The following is an 18011-nucleotide window of genomic DNA, read 5'->3' as shown; positions in this document are numbered from 1 at the left end:
GAAGCAGGGCTAAGGGCTGGAAAAATTCACATGCTCGGCGCCCGGAACTGTATGTCCCAGGCGTCGGGCAATGGGAATTCCACATCCCTGATTTCATACTATTAGTTCATTCATTCATTCAGATCTAGGGTGTTTATCTTAGTGTTCCCATTGATTTGATTTCCTTTTTTATAGAAATCATGGCTTATAAAATCATGACTTTGTCCAAGCTGAAGCACAGGCATGGACAAAGTCCAGTAAGTGAGGGTGGGTTGGCACTACTCTCAGACAGGAGAGAGCACAGAGGAGTGCTATCAGACAGGGGAGAGCACAGAGGAGTGCTATCAGACAGGAGAGAGAACAGAGGAGTCCGAGGAGTCCTATCAGACAGGAGAGAGCACAGACTGGTGCTAGCCACCTAGATAAATGTTTCATTCTCTCTATTTCAAAGGACAGAACCAGAGCTTGGACTGTTTTCCAGTAGTATTCATACATGGACTAATTTTCTCTTATGTTCTCTTAAAAGCGCATCTCCTTTCTCCTTCCTTGACATAGTGCTGAACAGGCTGTTGCTAAGGCCCCTTTCACACTATAAAACACTTCCGTTATGAATGCCCATTAGGAAATCGGCAGTTATACGGCCGGTACAAAATCGCTAACGGCCGTTAGAAAATCCCATTATAGTCTATAGGATTTTTCCAATAGCCATTTTAACCCTTTATCGCCCGTTATTAATAACTGCCGTTATTTTGTGACGGGCGGATGAACGGGAGAAATAGTGCATGCACTAATTCTCCAGTTACGATCACCTGTCACAAAATAATGTCCGTTATTAATAACTGGCAATAACGGGTTAAAACGCCTATTAGAAAATCCCATTTAAAGTCTATAGGATTTTTCTAACGGGTGTTAGAGATTTTTTACCGGCCGTATAACTGCCGATTTCCTAATGGGCATTCATAACGGAAGTGTTTTTATAGTGTGAAAGGGGCCTAAGCTGATGAGTTACACTGCACAATACTAGATTGTAAACCCAGTGCGTCAGTCTCCCAGTCTTCCTTCACATGCAAAGTAGGGATCGACCGATTATCGGTTTGGCCGATATTATCGGCCGATAATCACGATTTTGGGCATTATCGGTATCGGCAATTACCTTGCCGATATTCCCATAATGCCCCGTCCCCCACCGCGACCGCCGACCCGCCGCACCGCATCACATCCCCACCGCACCGCCCCGACCCCATTGCCTCCCCCATCCCCGGTTTTGTAATTACCGGGACCCGGGGTCCATGCTACTTCTGGCTCCTGCTGCGCCCTGCGTTACGCTGTGCGCAATGACTAGTGACTCGACGTCACCGTCAGTGCGCACAGTGACAGCTCAGGAGGACGCCACCGGAGCCAGATGTAGAGTGGACCCTGGGAACAGGTAATAATAAAACCGGGGATGGGGGAGGCAATGGGGCCGGGGCGGTGCGGTGGGGGGGGGGGGGGGGTTTGGTAGAGGCGGTGGCGGCGATAGGACTCAGGACCCCCGGACAGGCAGGGGGAGAGAAGCGGGTGGCGGTCTATAGCACCGCAAAAGCCGCTGCAGTTAATTGATTTAAAGCGCCCGCTTTAAATCAATGATCTGCAGTGGTGTGTGTGTGTGGGGGGGGGGGGGGGGTGTTAAGTAGCCGATAACTTATACCGGAATATCGGTGTAAATTATCGGCTATCGGCCCTTACCTCCACAGATTATCGGTATTGGTATCGGCCCTAAAGAACCGATATCGGTCGATCTCTAATTCAAAGTGCTATGTAGGCAGAACGAAAAGAAACAGCAGGATCGCAACAAGGAAGGTCTTACACTAAGCCCTGAACTGCTACTGTTGCTGAGAGGATAAAAGGATGGGGAGATCACGCTGCAGCATTGCGGACTAGTGCTGAAACAACTAATAGATTACTCTGCAACTAATTGTCAACTACTTTCTTAATTGATTAATCGGTTGGTCGATTAGTTGGTCAGCCAATTTCTAAAGTTCACATACACATAGCGATGATCACTTTATATATGTAACTGTGGTTCTCTGCAGCCTGTTTAGTGAAGAGGGGGCCCAGCACACACCATCTTCTGCTTCCTGCTGCTCCTTTCTGCAGCTATGGTGAGTCCCCGGTTGTCAGGCTCCGTGCTAAAGGCCAGACTTGCAATAGCTGCAGAGAAAAGATGCAGGAAGTTAAAGATTGTGTGTTGGTACATCTTCACTGAATGGGCTGCTGGGGGCACATAGGATGGACAACCAGGGGATGTGCTGCCCCTCCTATCTGACAGGGTAAGAAACAAAGAGGGGGGTATAGCCCCTGTTACAATTATTGTTCCTCTTCTTTTGTATGGGCAGGATTCATAGCGCACTGGGCAAGACTAGAAACCCTTTCCCCAGAGATGTAATCTTAAAGCTCCTTTACCTTGAGATTTGGGATTCTCTGCTAGCGGCTGAACGTAGGACTTCCTAAGACATCTGCTGATGTTAGTCTGGCCACATTAGTGTTGAGGACCCTGTGGCCCATCATAACACTTGCAGTGTAGATATGTCCATAAACACAGTAGAATGGATGCACTCACGGTCCACCTGGGTACTCAACATGCCACCTGGAGGCTCTGTATACTCCGGCTAAAGTCCATCAAACCTAGAAGAACACTCTTGTAATCAACGGACACTTTGCCAAAGCTTCTTGATCTGAAATTCGACAGTCCATCCAGATAAATATCTTTAAACAAATATTCACCCAGGTGCAGTTGCAAGAAACTTGTTTGCAACATCCACAGTGATTTCTCTCCATCAGGAGCCTCTCATTTCCCATACACCAGCAAAGCAATCACCAGAGGGGATAGGCCTTCTTATAGAGGAGATATATATATATATAATATATATAATATATATTATATATATTCTTTTCTGTTTTTTCATTTCCAAATATTACTTAACACCTCAAGGACCAGGCCCATTTTGGCCTTAAGGACCAGAGTGTTTTTTGCACTTCTGACCATTGTCACTTTAAGCTTTAATAACTCTGGGATCCTTTTACCTTTCATTCTAATTCAGAGAGAGTTTTTTCGTGACATATTCTACTTTATGGTAGTGGTAAAATTTTGCATCTACTTGCATCATTTCTTGGTGAAAAATTCCATAATTTGATGAAAAAATTTAAAATGTTGCATTCTTATAACTTTGAAGCTCTCTGCTTTTCAGGAAAATAGACATTCAAAATAAATTATATATTGATTCACATATACAATATGTCTACTTTGTTTGCATCATAAAGTTGACATGTTTTTACTTTTGGAAGACATCAGAGGGCTTCAAAGTATAGCAGCAATTTTCCAATTTTTCACAAAATTTTCTATATCAGAATTTTTCAGGGACCAGTTCAATTTTGAAGTGGATTTGAAGGGCCTTCATATTAGAAATACCCCATTATAAAAACTGCACCCCTCAAAGTATTCAAAATGACATTCAGTAAGTATGTTAACCCTTTAGGTGTTTCACAGTAATAGCAGCAAAGTGAAGGAGAAAATTCAAAATCTTCATTTTTTACCCTCTCATGTTCTTGTAAATCTAATTTTCGAATTTTTACAAGGGGTAAAAGGAGAGAAATCTTCCTAACATTTGTAACCCAATTTCTCTCGAGTAAGGAAATACCTCATGTGTATGTAAAGTGTTCGGCGGGCGCAGTAGAGGGCTCCGAAGGGAAGGAGCGACACTGGGGTTTTGGAGAGTGAGTTTTTCTGAAATGGTTTTTGGGGGGAATGTCACATTTAGGAAGCCCCTATGGTGCCAGGACAGCAAAAAAAAAAAACACATGGCATACTACACCCCTCAAGGAACGTGACAAGGGGTACAGTAAGCCTTAACACACCACAGGTGTTTGACAACTTTTCGTTAAAGTTGGATGTGTAAATGAATTTTTTTTTATCACTAAAATGCTACTTTACCCCCAAATTTTACATTTTTACAAGGGGTAATAGTAGAAAATGCCCCCTAAAATTTGTAACCCCATCTCTTCTGAGTATGGAAATACCCCATGTGTGGACGTCAAGTGCTCTGCAGGTACACTACAATGCTTCAGAAGAGAAGGAGTCACATTTGGCTTTTGGAAAGCAAATTTAGCTGAAATGGTTTTTGGGGGGCATGTCCCATTTAGGGAGCACTATGGTGGCAGGACAGCAAAAAACCCCTCACATGGCATACTATTTTGGAAACTACACCCCTCAAGGAACGTAACAAGGGGTACAGTGAGCCTTAACACCCCACAGGTGTTTGACGACTTTTCGTTAAAGTTGGATGTGTAAAGGTATTTTTTTTTTTTTTTTACAAAAATGCTGATTTTCCCCCAAATTTAACATTTTTACAAGGGGTAATAGGAGTAAATGACCCCCAAAATTTGTAACCCCATTTCTTCTGAGTATGGAAATACCCCAAGTGTGGACGTCAAGTGCTCTGCTGGCGCACTACAATGCTCAGAAGAGAAGGAGCGCCATTGAGCTTTCGGAGAGTGAATTTGTTTGGAATGGGAGTCAGGGGCCATGTGGGTTTACAAAGCCCCCCCCCCCGTGGTGCCAGAACAGTGGACCCCCCACACGTGACCCAATTTTGGAAACTACACCCCTCACAGAATTTAATAAGGGGTGCACAGAGCATTTACACCCACTGGCGTTTGACAGATCTTTGGAATAGTGGGCTGTGCAAAAGAAAATGTTTCATTTTCACGGACTGTTCCAAAAATCTGTCAGAAACTCGTGGGCGTAAATGCTCACTGCACCCCTTATTACATGATGTGAGGGGTGCAGTTTCCAAAATGGGGTCACATGTTGGGGGGGGGGGGGGGTCCATTGTTCTTGCACTATGGGGGCTTTTTAAACACACATGGCCTTCAATTTCAGACACATTCTCTCTCCAAAATCCCAATGATGCTGCTTCTCTTCTGAGCATTGTAGTGCGCACGCAGAGCACTTTACATCCACATATGGGGAATGTTCTTACTCAGAAGAAATGGGGTTAATGTGTAAACATTAAAACATTTTTACACTAACAGGCTGGTCTAGACCCCAACTTTTCCTTTTCATAAAGGGTAAAAGGAGAAAAAACCCTCATAAATTTGTAGTGCAATTTCTCCCGAGTACGGAAATACCCCATATGTGGCCCTAAACTGTTTCCTTGAAATACAACAGGGCTCCGAAGTGAGAGAGCTCCATGTGCATTTGAGGACTAAATTAGCGATTGCATAGGGGTGGACATAGGGGTATTCTACACCAGTGATTCCCAAACAGGATGCCTCCAGCTGTTGCTAAACTCCCAGCATGCCTGGACAGTCAGTGGCTGTCCGGAAAAAGCTGGGAGTTGTTGTTTTGCAACAGCTGGAGGCTCTGTTTTGGAAACACTGCCGTACAATACGTTTTTTTTTTTTTATTGGGGGGGGGGGGCGGACCGTGTAAGGGGGTGTATATGTAGTGTTTTACCCTTTATTATGTGTTAGTGTAGTGTTTTTAGGGTACTTTCACACTGGCGTGTTACAGTGAGTGTCCCGCCAGGAGTTTGCGCTGCGGCGAAAAATTTGCCGCAGCCCAAACTTGAAGCAGGAAACTTACTGAAAACCTTCAGTTAGGTTCTGTTACCTAACTCAGTATTTTCCAACCAGTGTGCCTCCAGCTGTTGCAAAACTACAACACCCAGCATGTACTGATCACCGAAGGGCATGCTGGGAGATGTAGTTATGCAACAGCTGGAGGTACGCAACTACAACTCCCAGCATGCCGAGACAGCTGTTTGCTGTTTGGGCATGCTGGGATTTGCAGTTTTGCAACATCTGGAGGTCTACAGTTTAGAGACCATTGCACAGTGATCTCCAAACTGTGGTCCTCCAGATGTTGCAAAACTACAACTCCCAGCATGCCCAAACAGCTGTCTGGGCATGCTGGGAGTTGTAGTTTTGCAACATCTGGAGGGCTACAGGTTAGAGACCACAGTATAGTGGTCTCAGACTGTATCCCTCCAGATGTTGCTAGGCAACTCAGCGGCTTCAGTACGATCAAGGGAGCCACATCGCCGTCCTCTTCTGCTGCCACTGCCGATCGCGTCCCGCTGCCATCGCCGACGGGTAAGTGGACTTCGGCGCTGGTCCTCCAGTTGTTTCCCCGTTCTGCCCCACCTATGGTGGGTGGGCAGAATGGGGAAAACGAAAGTTAACCCCCCCCCCGCCCCCTGATCTGCTATTGGTCTTCGCTTCTGGCGACCAATAGCACAGATAGGAGGGGTTGCACCCCTGCCACCTCACTCCTATCCCTTCAGGGGATCGTGGGTGTCTTAGACAACCGCGATCCCTCTTTATATTCCGGGTCACCATAGACCCATATGACCCGGAATAGGCGCTAATCGCAAGTGTGAATTCACTTGCGATTTGCGCCGATCGCCGACATGGGGGGTCTAATGACCCCCCTGGGCATTTGCGCGGGGTGCCTGCTGATCGATATCAGCAGTCACCTCGGTCCGGTCCCCGCCCGGCACGCGGCAGGGACCGAAATTCTCAATGACGTACGCGTACCTCCTTGGTCCTTAAGTACCAGGGAGCTAGGACGTATGCGTACGTCCATGGTCCTTAACAGGTTAAGCATTTTTCTGGAGGGAATGAGTTCTGGAAATGAGGGGAGCCAGACTAGCTGAGGCTCTTGGTGTATACCTCCAGATGGCTACAACATATTTCACAGTATAGACATATAGTGGGATATGTTGCTAATAGGCTTCCACTGTGGAGCGTGAGTAAATTTTTTAAAACTATTCAGTGGTATGGAATAAAGTAGTCTACTACACTTAACAAAAAAAGTATACCAGCATAACTGGCCTGATATAGCTAAAAGGAAAGCTTTTAGTTTGTCTGCAAAGTGAAGTCCTGTATGCAGGCTCACAATGTGAGCAGGGCCTCACAGGATAGGGGATAAGTAATTAATTGGTAGCGAGGGTCCGAGAGCTGGGACCCCAGATCTCTGTGAGGAGCGCAGGTTTTCTACCAACTGCAGGCACTTTATTCCTTTCCCATAGAAATTAGTGCAGCACGTGTGGATATCCTCTGAATTTTTGCCAAAATTCTCTTTAATAAACTTTTCCAAGCGCATTCAGATGAGAACACTCCTTCACTATACTAATAATAATTGATGTTTTTTGTGATGTTATTCATGATTTCTGAAATTAAAGATAAAACCATATTTCTAAATCCCTTTAGTCTGTGTTGGAAGTATTCTCAAATCTGTTAATCTGAGATTCTGGTTTCCTGGTAAAGTGTTTAAATCTTCTTAAAATCTTCTTAATCTGCAGTCCATTATACTGTACATAAAGTAGAAAGTGCATTTTTCTTTAGGTCAGGTGCAGTATATTTCATGGTATGTGTGCCCACCTCCAGTTTACTTGTTAGTATAAACAGAATATGTTGATGTGTTTTGTAGTTCTCTATTGCTTTATATTAATGCCACATGTTTCAATCACTGGCATACAAGCAATACGTGCAAGTAAAATTAAAATAATTTGCAATAAAAATGAGAATGTCAACTGATGCTTGTGAATATTTTGAAATGTGATTTGTCCATAGCCTGTACTAAAGGACATCAATTGACTTTTTCATGTTTAATTCTGTTTTTGTTATACACGGTTTTAGTTTTGCATTTAGAATGCCTTTAAAGGGAAACTGACAGAGGGTTCACCCACACTATATCAAATACACAGTTAGAGTGCAGGTGAATCAGATTACATTAAAGGGGTTATCCATGAATCGAAAAACGGAGATTTCTTTAAAAAAACATTCCCTTTCTGTCTCCACGTTGGGTGTGGCATTACAACTTGGCTCCATTAAATTTGATGGAAATAGACTGCAGAACCACATCCAACCTGGAGACAGATGGGGAGTGGCTTTTGAAAGAAACTGGCTTTATTGATTCCTGGATAACCCCTATAAGGAATCACTTACCCCGATCCCTGGTCCTTAAGATAGATACCCTTTGTATTAGTTGGCATTGCTAATCTGAAAATGGTTGGTTTTGTGCAATGGAGGTGGGACACAACATACTGAGCATCCCTGCTCTTATCCCCTCTGCTCCCATATGCCCGCCAGCCTTATGAATATTCATGGAACCATGTAAGTGTGAGGTGGGCAGGCATATCAGGAAGGGAAGAGAGGAAGGGAAGCTTGGTATGGTGGGTCTAGTGCTGGGTGGTATGACCAAAAATGTGTATCCTTTCAAACTCATGGTGGTTCCACAGTATTTTTCTGTTTCACTCATCTCTCTCTAACCCCCCCCCCCCCGAATTAATGATCAGCCGCAGTGCACTGGGGAACTAATTCTATATGACCCGCGGGTGCTGCTCTGTCTCCCCCCCCCACTGAATGAACTATCAGCCACAGCTACTAATCATGTTGCCCGCAGGTGATGCTATCCTTTTCCTCCTGTGAGCTGTGGCACTGGAAATGAATGAGTTGTGAGCTGCGGACACAGGACAAAGAACGGAAGCTGTCACCTCCCCCTGCAAGCACTGAAAGTCAGACGGCGCTGCAGAGCTTCTGATCGCGCCCACTGGTTTTCTGCGCTTGCAGGCGGAGGTGACAGCTTCCGTACCCCGAACAGTAGTCCTGCGCCCGCGGCTCACAACTCATTCATTTCCAGCGCCACGGCTCACAGGAGGAGAGCAGCGCCTGCGGGTAACATGATTAGTTCCCCGATATGGGGACAGCGCTGCGGCTGATAGTTCATTCATTGAAGGGGAGGGCCCCGAACTGGTATTGTGGTATAGGAAAAAATTCATATTGTACAGAAAAAAACACAACGGTATTCGGTATAAACCGGTATACTGCCCAGCACTTGGTGGGTCCCAGTTTCATTGCACAAAGCGGGCCATTTCAAGATTAGCAATGCCGGCTAATACAACGGTTATCTTCAGGACTGGACCGTGAATCTGGGTAATTCGGTTCACCCGCACTATAGCATCATGTATTGGGTGTAGTGCAGGTGAACCTACTGTCAGTTTCCCTTTAAAATAAAATGGCAGATCACTGGGGAAAGTGTGTTGCCTGTTCTTTTACCCAGAAACTTGGTTATGTCACAAGAATACCAAACTGATACGATATTTAACCTTGTTTTGACTGATTACATTTAAATAGGATCTGTCATTTGGTTTACTGTTTTTTTACGGTCTTAAAATGATCATACAATCTTTAGTATCCTCTAACAGCATACACACGTTAAATGGGAATTTAACCGCTGTGCTTTTATACCTTTTTAGGTCCATTTACAGATGTTGTCACCACAAACCTAAAACTGCGGAATCCATCTGACAAGAAAGTATGTTTCAAAGTTAAAACTACAGCACCACGACGCTACTGTGTAAGGCCAAACAGTGGCACTATTGATCCAGGAGCCACAGTAACTGTTTCAGGTATTTATTATAATGCAGGTATAGATATTCAGTATGTGCATGTGTGTTTGGGGAGAAGAGTGAATTTTGTGTGTCTTCATTACTTTTGACTTTACTTATGATTTATTAGTTCTTCTGGAACTGTTACTTAGCATACTATGTGGTATATATTAACACTTACCTAGGATAGATGTGCAGTGGTGGGATTCAAATTAACATGTTCCCTCTTTAATAATAAAATATAAAATTGCTAAACCAGGTTAGGCTGGGTTCACACTACGTTTTCTCCCATACGGGAGCGCATACGGCAGGGGGGAGCTAAAACCTTGCGCTCCCGTATGCCTTCGTATGCGCTCCCGTGTGTCATTCATTTCAATGAGCCGGCCGGAGTGAAACGTTTGGTCCGGCCGGCTCATTTTTGCGCCGTATGCGCTTTTCCCCCGGACCTAAAACTGTGGTCAACCACGGTTTGAGGTCCGGTCGTAAAAGCGCATACGGCGCAAAAATGAACCGACCGGACCGAACGTTTCACTCCGGCCGGCTCATTGAAATGAATGACACACGGGAGCGCATACGAAGGCATACGGGAGCGCAAGGTTTTAGCTCCCCTCTGCCGTATGCGCTCCCGTATGGGAGAAAACGTAGTGTGAACCCACCCTTACTGTGCCATATAAATGTTTACAATGTGAAAACACAGCTCCCAGTGTGACCTGTGCAGTGATAAAAGTATGCTTGGAATTGTTTTCGCCCATTATTCCTGCAGAACTTACAAATGAATACAATGCTGATAGGACACTGTCGGGCAGAAAACACAATCATCTCGGATATCTTCTCTGTAGTCATTCTTTTTCCTATCATCACTTCCTCCAGCTACCTTTCTCCTCTACAGAGTTAGACCCCCAGACAACTCTTGTTCCTCACTTTTGCAGCAGATCATCATTCTCTATATGAAGACACAAATGAATGTAACCTCGTCACACACTGTACTCTATAATATATTACTGCCATGTGCTGTACGGCATTTTTTTTTTTCCACTGTGCCCTACCTACAATGCCATTTTACACTGTTTCATTTAACTTTCTGGACTTTATTTACTTGAAGTTGGAGGTAGTGGGAGGAGTCTTGTGACTTTTCTGCTGTCAAATAAAAGTTTCTTTGCTACTCCTTAGAACTAAATGCCAGAATAACAATGTATAGAGAGAAGCATCCTGGACAGAGGCCCTTAGAGTGGATCTAGTTTCCACCATAATATAATGTCCTGTAATGTAATATTAAATATTCAGCAATAAATTAGGCTTTTTTAGAAAAAATTTGATTCCTGTTAGTAAAATTAGTAATTGCGTTTAGCACCTCCTACCCCTCCTGTGGTCCGGATGTCCTTGGTCTGGTGTTCTATTTGATGCCCAGCTCCAGCAACACTGCCAGCTGGCAGGTCGTCCGAGAGAACAAGCTGAGGGTAGGAGAAGATGTCTTGCTGCAGGAGTTAAGGGAACACTCGCGGCCACTGTCTCATGGCACGCTTACAGAGTGTGTGCTGTGTGAGGAGAAGTCTGGAGATAAAGGTGTCCTCCTTCTGCTTCGGTATTGTTGCTGCATCCCTCTGCAGGAGTGAGCACTCCAGGGCCGGAAGGGTTCCAGTTCAGAGTTTAGGGTAATGGTGTCCAGCATGGTAGTAGAAGGTGATGATGGTTAAAGTGGATAGTTTGGTTTAAATTGCTAATAGCAAGTTGTCCATTTCAGAGGTTCTGTAACCGGAGCTGTGAGAGCCTGGTTCAGTATGGGCCTCTGTGTCTAGCCCAAAGATTCAACCGTGTGCTGTTAGTTTTATAATCTTTTTTGTGCTGCATTCTTTTATTTTATTATTCATATACCATGCTATTACTTATTCTTATAGTAGTGTATTTATCTCCTTTTTTTTTAGGGTTATAGCTGAATTTATGTTTCAACATACATAGCCTGATTCTTTTAATATATTATGTACATAGTTCTCATGTCCAATTAATCCCTGTCTTTTTGTCTCTACTATCTGATTTTGTCTTGACAAAACCCCTGAAACATGTCTAGTTATTAGCAATTTGAACCAATCTATCCAACATTAACCATAATTAATGTGGAGCGAGCCTACAGTAATTTGGTTTGTCATAAACCTGGTGGCTCGGCCATTGATTACTTTAGTCTGCATAAAATGGTTCAGCTTTCTAAGTGCTCTGGTTGCCTGGAAAAGTCCGGGATGACAGTCTTAGGTCGCCTAGGACTGTATCCATCTTTTCCAGGCAACCAGAGCACTTGGAAATACAAACTAATTTATGCAGACTAAAGTAATCAACAGCCGAGCCGCCAGGTTCGCGACAAACCAAATAACTGTAGGTTTGCTTAACTTAAATCACCTACTTCCATACTGGACACTGCTACCCTAAAGTCTGAACTGGAATCCTTGTAACTCTGGAGTGCTCGCTCCTGCACACGGATACACCATTAACTTCACAGAAGCAGCAGGAGAACAACTTAATGCTGCGCCACTGGACACCTTTGGCTCCGGACTTCATGCACCGCTCACGGTCTGTGTGCCATCAGACAGTGGCCTTGCATTTTCCCTTTACTCCTGCAGCGAGTCGTCATCTTCTCCTACCCTCAGCTTGTGCACTCGACAGCGAGTGTCACTGGAGCTGAACATAAAAAGGAACACCCAGACGTAGGCCATCGGGACCACCAGAGGGATAAGTTATGCCTGCCTTTTTTTTTTTTTTTTTTTTTTTTTTTTTTACACCATGTAGCGGGAAACTGGCAGAAGAATGTACCTTCTTTCTGACGACCACCTTCATTCAGTGTTTCAAATGTCCTAAGCAAATATTAAACTTTTGAGTTTATTTGTTGTTTTGATGTAGTTTGTTAAGTCACATGAAATTCACAATGGAGGAGGAAGCCTTATTAATGCATGAAATAGAATAACATGCTGCACTAAAGGGAATGTCATGGGAAACAGATCATCTTATAATAAAATCTTCCCTTGCCACATCAATAGTGTTTGTCTTCTTGGAGAATAATTTTCCCGTTTTGTGCTCCCCACTATGTGCCAGCTCTCAATACTTGCTCAATTACGAAACACGAATGTTACACGAAAGTGTGAATGGGAGTGCGGAATCCCATAGAAGTCAATGGGCTTTAATTTTGAGGCGGAATTCCGCAAGCGGTAATTCTGCAGTATGAATAGACTCGTATAGGTATACTTTTCATATCTTGCAACATTCTGTGGCTTTTTCCTGTTTTTAGGGAAGGTCGCCATTGCAGCAGCAGAATATTTTTATGATAAAGTTACTCATATTATCTGCAGCAACAGATGCTAAGTTTTCCTTGTCTGACAACATCTATTAAACATAAAATAAAACAAAGCTTGGAAGAAAGTTTTTTTTACTTCACTTGTTACCTCCTGTTGTTATTCAGGAACCTTTCAAGGTAGCAGCCCAGTTCCTCTATGGTAGCTCTTGCCAGAGATTGTTGCTCAGATTTTGCACACTTGGATATGTTTTTGACATTGAGACAAAGTAGACAGCTTCTGGTACATCATAAAAATCTGATATGTGCTACTGTAGTGGTTATTTTGCTTGAAGAAAGCAGTATTTGCTCATTGTAATTTGGTACACCATTTTGCCTTCTGTGATGACTTTTTATAAATAAAATAGCCAAAAGCTTAAGTTTTACATTGTGAGCATTTACGGGTGCAGTCTGTGTGCTAAAAGCCGGTGCAGTGCCGTAGATTGTGATTTGCCATAGATTGTGATGGAGTGACTCAGCAGTTTTCCCTGCTCGAGCGCTCCGCCTCCATTACATTCTATAGGCTGACACTCGCACACCACTTAATATTTAATCATCAGGCATCGTAGCTCACGGCAGTCTCACTTGGGCTATCACTGGGAGAGGATCTCTCCCTGTGATAGCCCGAAGCTGCACGGAGCTCTCATGGCCTCTGTGGCCCGATTCCGAGAGCGGAATGGAGCCACAGAAGTCAATCCATTTACGATGTCCTCCCCGCTGCGCCTGTCAGCTTGTGTGCCCCTCGCACAAGCTGACAGTCAGTGTCACCCGCCAGCGCGATCACTATTCACCACTAACGGGACCCCTGTGCCCGCTAGCAGTGTTATGTTTGTCCCTGCCAGCGCAGTGTTCACCGCTAACGGGACCCCTGTGCCCGCTAGCAGTGTTGTGTCCCCGCCTGCGCAAGCCATCCACCCCGCCCGCGGCTCTGTTCCCCGCTCCCTGTTAGCTCAGGGAACGGGAAACAGATTTAAAGGGCTTCGGGCGCAGCGAGTACTGCGCATGCCTAGGTAGGTAGCATAGATTTACTTTTAGTGTAGCGTAGTTTAGGATTAGTTTGAAAGAGACTACAACTCCCAGCATGCCCAGGCAGCTGAAGGCTGAGCGGTGATGCTGGGAGTTGTAGTGCAGTGAAAGGACCACAACTCCCAGCATGCTTAGACAGCTAAAGGCTGCCCAGGCATGCTGGGAGTTGTAGTTTTACAAAGGTATAAAGTAGTGTTAGCGCGATTTAAGTGTAGTTAGCGTAGCGTAGTGTTAGCTCAATTTTAGCATAGCTTTAGTTTAGTGTTAGCGCAGTTTTACATTTTTAGCGTAGCGTACATTTAGCGTAGTGTAGTGTTAGCGCACTTTTAGTGTAGCTTAGTGTTAGCGTAGTTTTAGTGTATTTAGCGTAGTCTAGTGTTAGCGTAGTTTTAGTGTAGCTTAGTGTTAGCGCAATTTTAGTGTATTTAGTGTAGTGTAGTGTTAGCAGTTTTAGTGTATTTAGTGTAGTGTTAGCGAATTTTTTATGTATTTAGTGTAGCGTTAGCACCGTTTTAGCGTATTTAGCATAGCGTATTGTTAGCGTAGTCTTAGAGTAGTGAGCGCAGCGTAGTCTTAGAGTAGTTAGGGTAGCGTAGTGTTAGTCCAGTTCTAACATAGTTGGTGTAGTAGTAATGGTTAACGAGGGCTGTGAGGGAGTGTTTTTCCTAATAAAAATGTTTTAACTTGTGTGTGCTTTTTTTAAATTACTTTACAGGCTTAGTAGTGGAAGCCGTCTTGTAGACTGAGTCCATTACTAAGTCCGGGCTTAGCGTTAGCCCCAAAAACAGCTAGCGCTAACCCCCAATTATTCCCCCGGTACCCACCGCCACAGGGGTATCGGGAAGAGCTGATACAAACAGGCCCAGAGCGCCAAATATGGCGCTCTTGGGCCTAGGCGGTAACAGGCTGGCGTTATTTAGGCTGGGGAGGGCCAGTAACAATGGTCCTCACCCACCCTGGTAACTTCAGGCTGTTGCTGTTTGGTTTGTATTTGCCTGAAAATGAAAAGACGGGGAACACCCCCCCCCCTTTTTTTTTTTTTTTTAAACGTGTGTGTGGTTCCCCGTCTTTTCATTTTCAACCAAATACCAACCAAACAGCAACAGGGTGGGCGAGGACCATCGTTACTGGCCCTCCCCAGCCTAAATAACGCCAGCCTGTTACCGCCTAGGCCCAAGAGCGCCATATTTGGCGGTCTGGGCCTGTTGGTATCGGTTCTTCCCGGTACCCCTGTGGCGGTGGGTACCGGGGTAATAATTGGGGGTTAGCGCTTGCTGTTTTTGGGGCTAACGCTAAGCCCCGACTTGGTAATGGACTCCGTCTACAAGACGGCTTCCACTACTAAGCCTGTAAAGTAATTAAAAAAAGCAAACACAAGTTAAAACATTTTTATTAGGAAAAACACTCCCCCACAGCCCTCGTTAACCATTTTATTAAAAGAAAAGAAAAAATGCAGGTCATCGTCGTAGTCCACCGATTCCGATGTAGTCCTCCGCATTCACGTATCTGAAATGAGAAGAAAAACACACAAAAATGGATTAGTACCTGGAGAGCCTAACTTACCACCCCCGTTCCAGCTCTGTCATCTTCCTGCGTTGCTACACATCCAGTGACGGAGCAGGAACGGAGGTGGGTAAGTGGCCTTGTGATCACCGTATACAGCCATCTATACAGATGGCTGTATACTGCATTAACGTAGCAGAGCGCAACTGCCTCTGCTACTTTTGCAAAACTACAACTTCCATCCTGCCCGGACGGCCTTTGGCTGTCTGGGCATGCTGGGAGTTGTAGCCACTTTACTTTATTACTAAGCTAAGCTACACCCCACGCTAAACTATCTGTACTACGCTTTATCTGCCTGTAAAACTAAGTTAGCTACACTACACCCGTGTACAACTGCGCTAACTATGCTAGAACTAGACTAACGCTGCGCTAACTACTCGAAGACTACGCTAACAATACGCTACGCTAAATACGCTAAAACTGTGCTAACGCTACACTACACTAAATACATTAAAACTGCGCTAACACTACACTAAATACACTAAAACTGTGCTAAAGCTAAGCTACGCTAAATACACTAAAACTGCGCTAACACTAAGCTACGCTAAAACTAAGGTACGCTAAAACTACGCTTACATTACACTACACTAAATATGCTAAAACTGCGCTAACACTAAGCTACACTAAAACTACGCTAACACTACACTACGCTAAATACACTAAAACTACGCTCACACATTACACTAAAAGTGCGCTTACACTACACTACGCTAAATGTACACTACGCTAAAAATGTAAAACTGCGCTAACACTAAACTAAAGCTACGCTAAAATTGAGCTAACACTACGCTACGCTAACTACGCTTAAATCGCGCTAACACTACTTTATACCTGTGTAAAACTACAACTCCCAGCATGCCTGGGCAGCCTTTAGCTGTCTAGGCATGCTGGGAGTTGTGGTCCTTTCACTGCACTACAACTCCCATCATCACCGCGCAGCCTTCAGCTGTCTGGGCATGCTGGGAGTTGTGGTCCCATCAGCTAAACTACAACTCCCAGCATGCCCGGACAGCCTTCAGCTGTCTGGGCATGCTGGAAGTTGAGGTGCCTTCACTGCACTACAACTCCCAGAATCACCGCGCAGCCTTCAGCTGTCTGGGCATGCTGGGAGTTGTGGGCCCTTCCCTGCACTACAACTCCCAGCATGCCCGGGCAGCCTTCAGCTGTCTGGGCATGCTGGGAGTTGTGGGCCCTTCCCTGCACTACAACTCCCAGCATGCCCGGGCAGCCTTCAGCTGTCTGGGCATGCTGGGAGTTGTGGGCCCTTCCCTGCACTACAACTCCCAGCATGCCCGGGCAGCCTTCAGCTGTCTGGGCATGCCGGGAGTTGTGGTGCCTTCACTGCACAACAACTCCCAGCATGCTCGGCCGACTTCAGCTGTCTGGGCATGCTGGGAGTTGTGGTCCCATCAGCTAAACTACAACTCCCAGCATGCCCAGGCAGCCTTCAGCTGTCTGGGCATGCAGGGAGTTGTGGGCCCTTCCCTGCACTACAACTCCCAGCATGCCCGGGCATGCTGGGAGTTGTAGTCTCTTTCAAACTAATCCTAAACTACGCTACACTAAAAGTAAATCTATGCTACCTACCTAGGCATGCGCAGTACTCCCTGCACCCGAAGCCCTTTAAATCTGTTTTCCTGTTCCCTGAGCTAACAGGGAGCGGGGAACAGAGCCGCGGGCGGGATCACAACACTGCTAGCGGGCACAGGGGTCCCGTTAGCGGTGAATAGTGATCGCGCTGGCGGGTGACACTGACTGTCAGCTTGTTCGAGGGGCACACAAGCTGACAGGCGCAGCGGGGAGGACATTAAATGGATTGACTTCTGTGGCTCCATTCCGCTCTCGAAATCGGGCCACAAAGGCCATGAGAGCTCCGTGCAGCTTCGGGCTATCACAGGGAGAGATCCTCTCCCTGTGATAGCCCAAGTGAGACTGCCGTGAGCTGCGATGCCTGATGATTAAATATGTCACGTGACACTCGCACACCCCAGCCCCCGCAGTAACCAATGGTTGGGGGGGTGGTGTGCGAGTGTCAGCCTATAGAATGTAATGGAGGCGGAGCGCTCGAGCAGGGAAAACTGCTGAGTCACTCCATCACAATCTAAGGCAAATCACAATCTACGGCACTGCACCGGATACAAAACTGATTTGGGCTATTTACGCATGTACAGTTAACTATGTTTGATGAAGTGATCCACCCGTGATTCAAGTTGCTTATTCTGAAAATGCATAGTACCAGGGAGAGATTCTAAGCCATAAGGGTGCTGACTGGTTCCCTTTTACCAAGAACAGGCTACTGCGGTTTTAATGGGCACAGACTCGCAGAATTTGTTGTGGGAGTCAACAAAAGGTGTGATCTCTGGAGAAAAAAATTGTTTTTTTTAAATTACATTTTTTGCTCCTTTTGGCTTTCCAGTCCCCCTGAGCAAAAATGTCAGTGACTGAAAATGATCCATAGATTTGGAATATTTCTAACCAAAGAAAATAAATCTCATTGTTCCAGTATATATGATGATTTTACTAAAATGTACTTTATATTTTTTATTTTTTATTAAAACAGTAATGCTACAACCATTTGACTATGATCCAAATGAAAAGAGTAAGCACAAGTTCATGGTGCAGACCATTTTTGCTCCATCAAATATGACAGACATGGAAACAGTGGTAAGTAAAAAAAAAAAAATTAACTTTGCAAAATT

At 45.1% G+C, this 18011-nt stretch overlaps 1 protein-coding gene across 1 annotated transcript in view; it reads left to right on the top strand.

Moving 5' to 3' along the window:
• VAPA (VAMP associated protein A) overlaps positions 1 to 18011 on the top strand; it is a 79723-nt gene that overhangs the window by 33679 nt on the left and 28033 nt on the right. Inside the window, exons 2-3 of the mRNA XM_056521563.1 lie at positions 9279 to 9431; positions 17873 to 17976. Of these exons, the coding sequence (XP_056377538.1) occupies positions 9279 to 9431; positions 17873 to 17976 (257 nt within the window). The remainder of the gene's footprint in view (positions 1 to 9278; positions 9432 to 17872; positions 17977 to 18011) is intronic.

This window comes from Hyla sarda, chromosome 5, assembly GCF_029499605.1.
Source record: "Hyla sarda isolate aHylSar1 chromosome 5, aHylSar1.hap1, whole genome shotgun sequence".
NCBI lineage: Eukaryota > Metazoa > Chordata > Amphibia > Anura > Hylidae > Hyla > Hyla sarda.
Note: the sequence above shows the minus strand (reverse complement) of the source record. Positions and strands in the feature narration are given on the sequence as shown.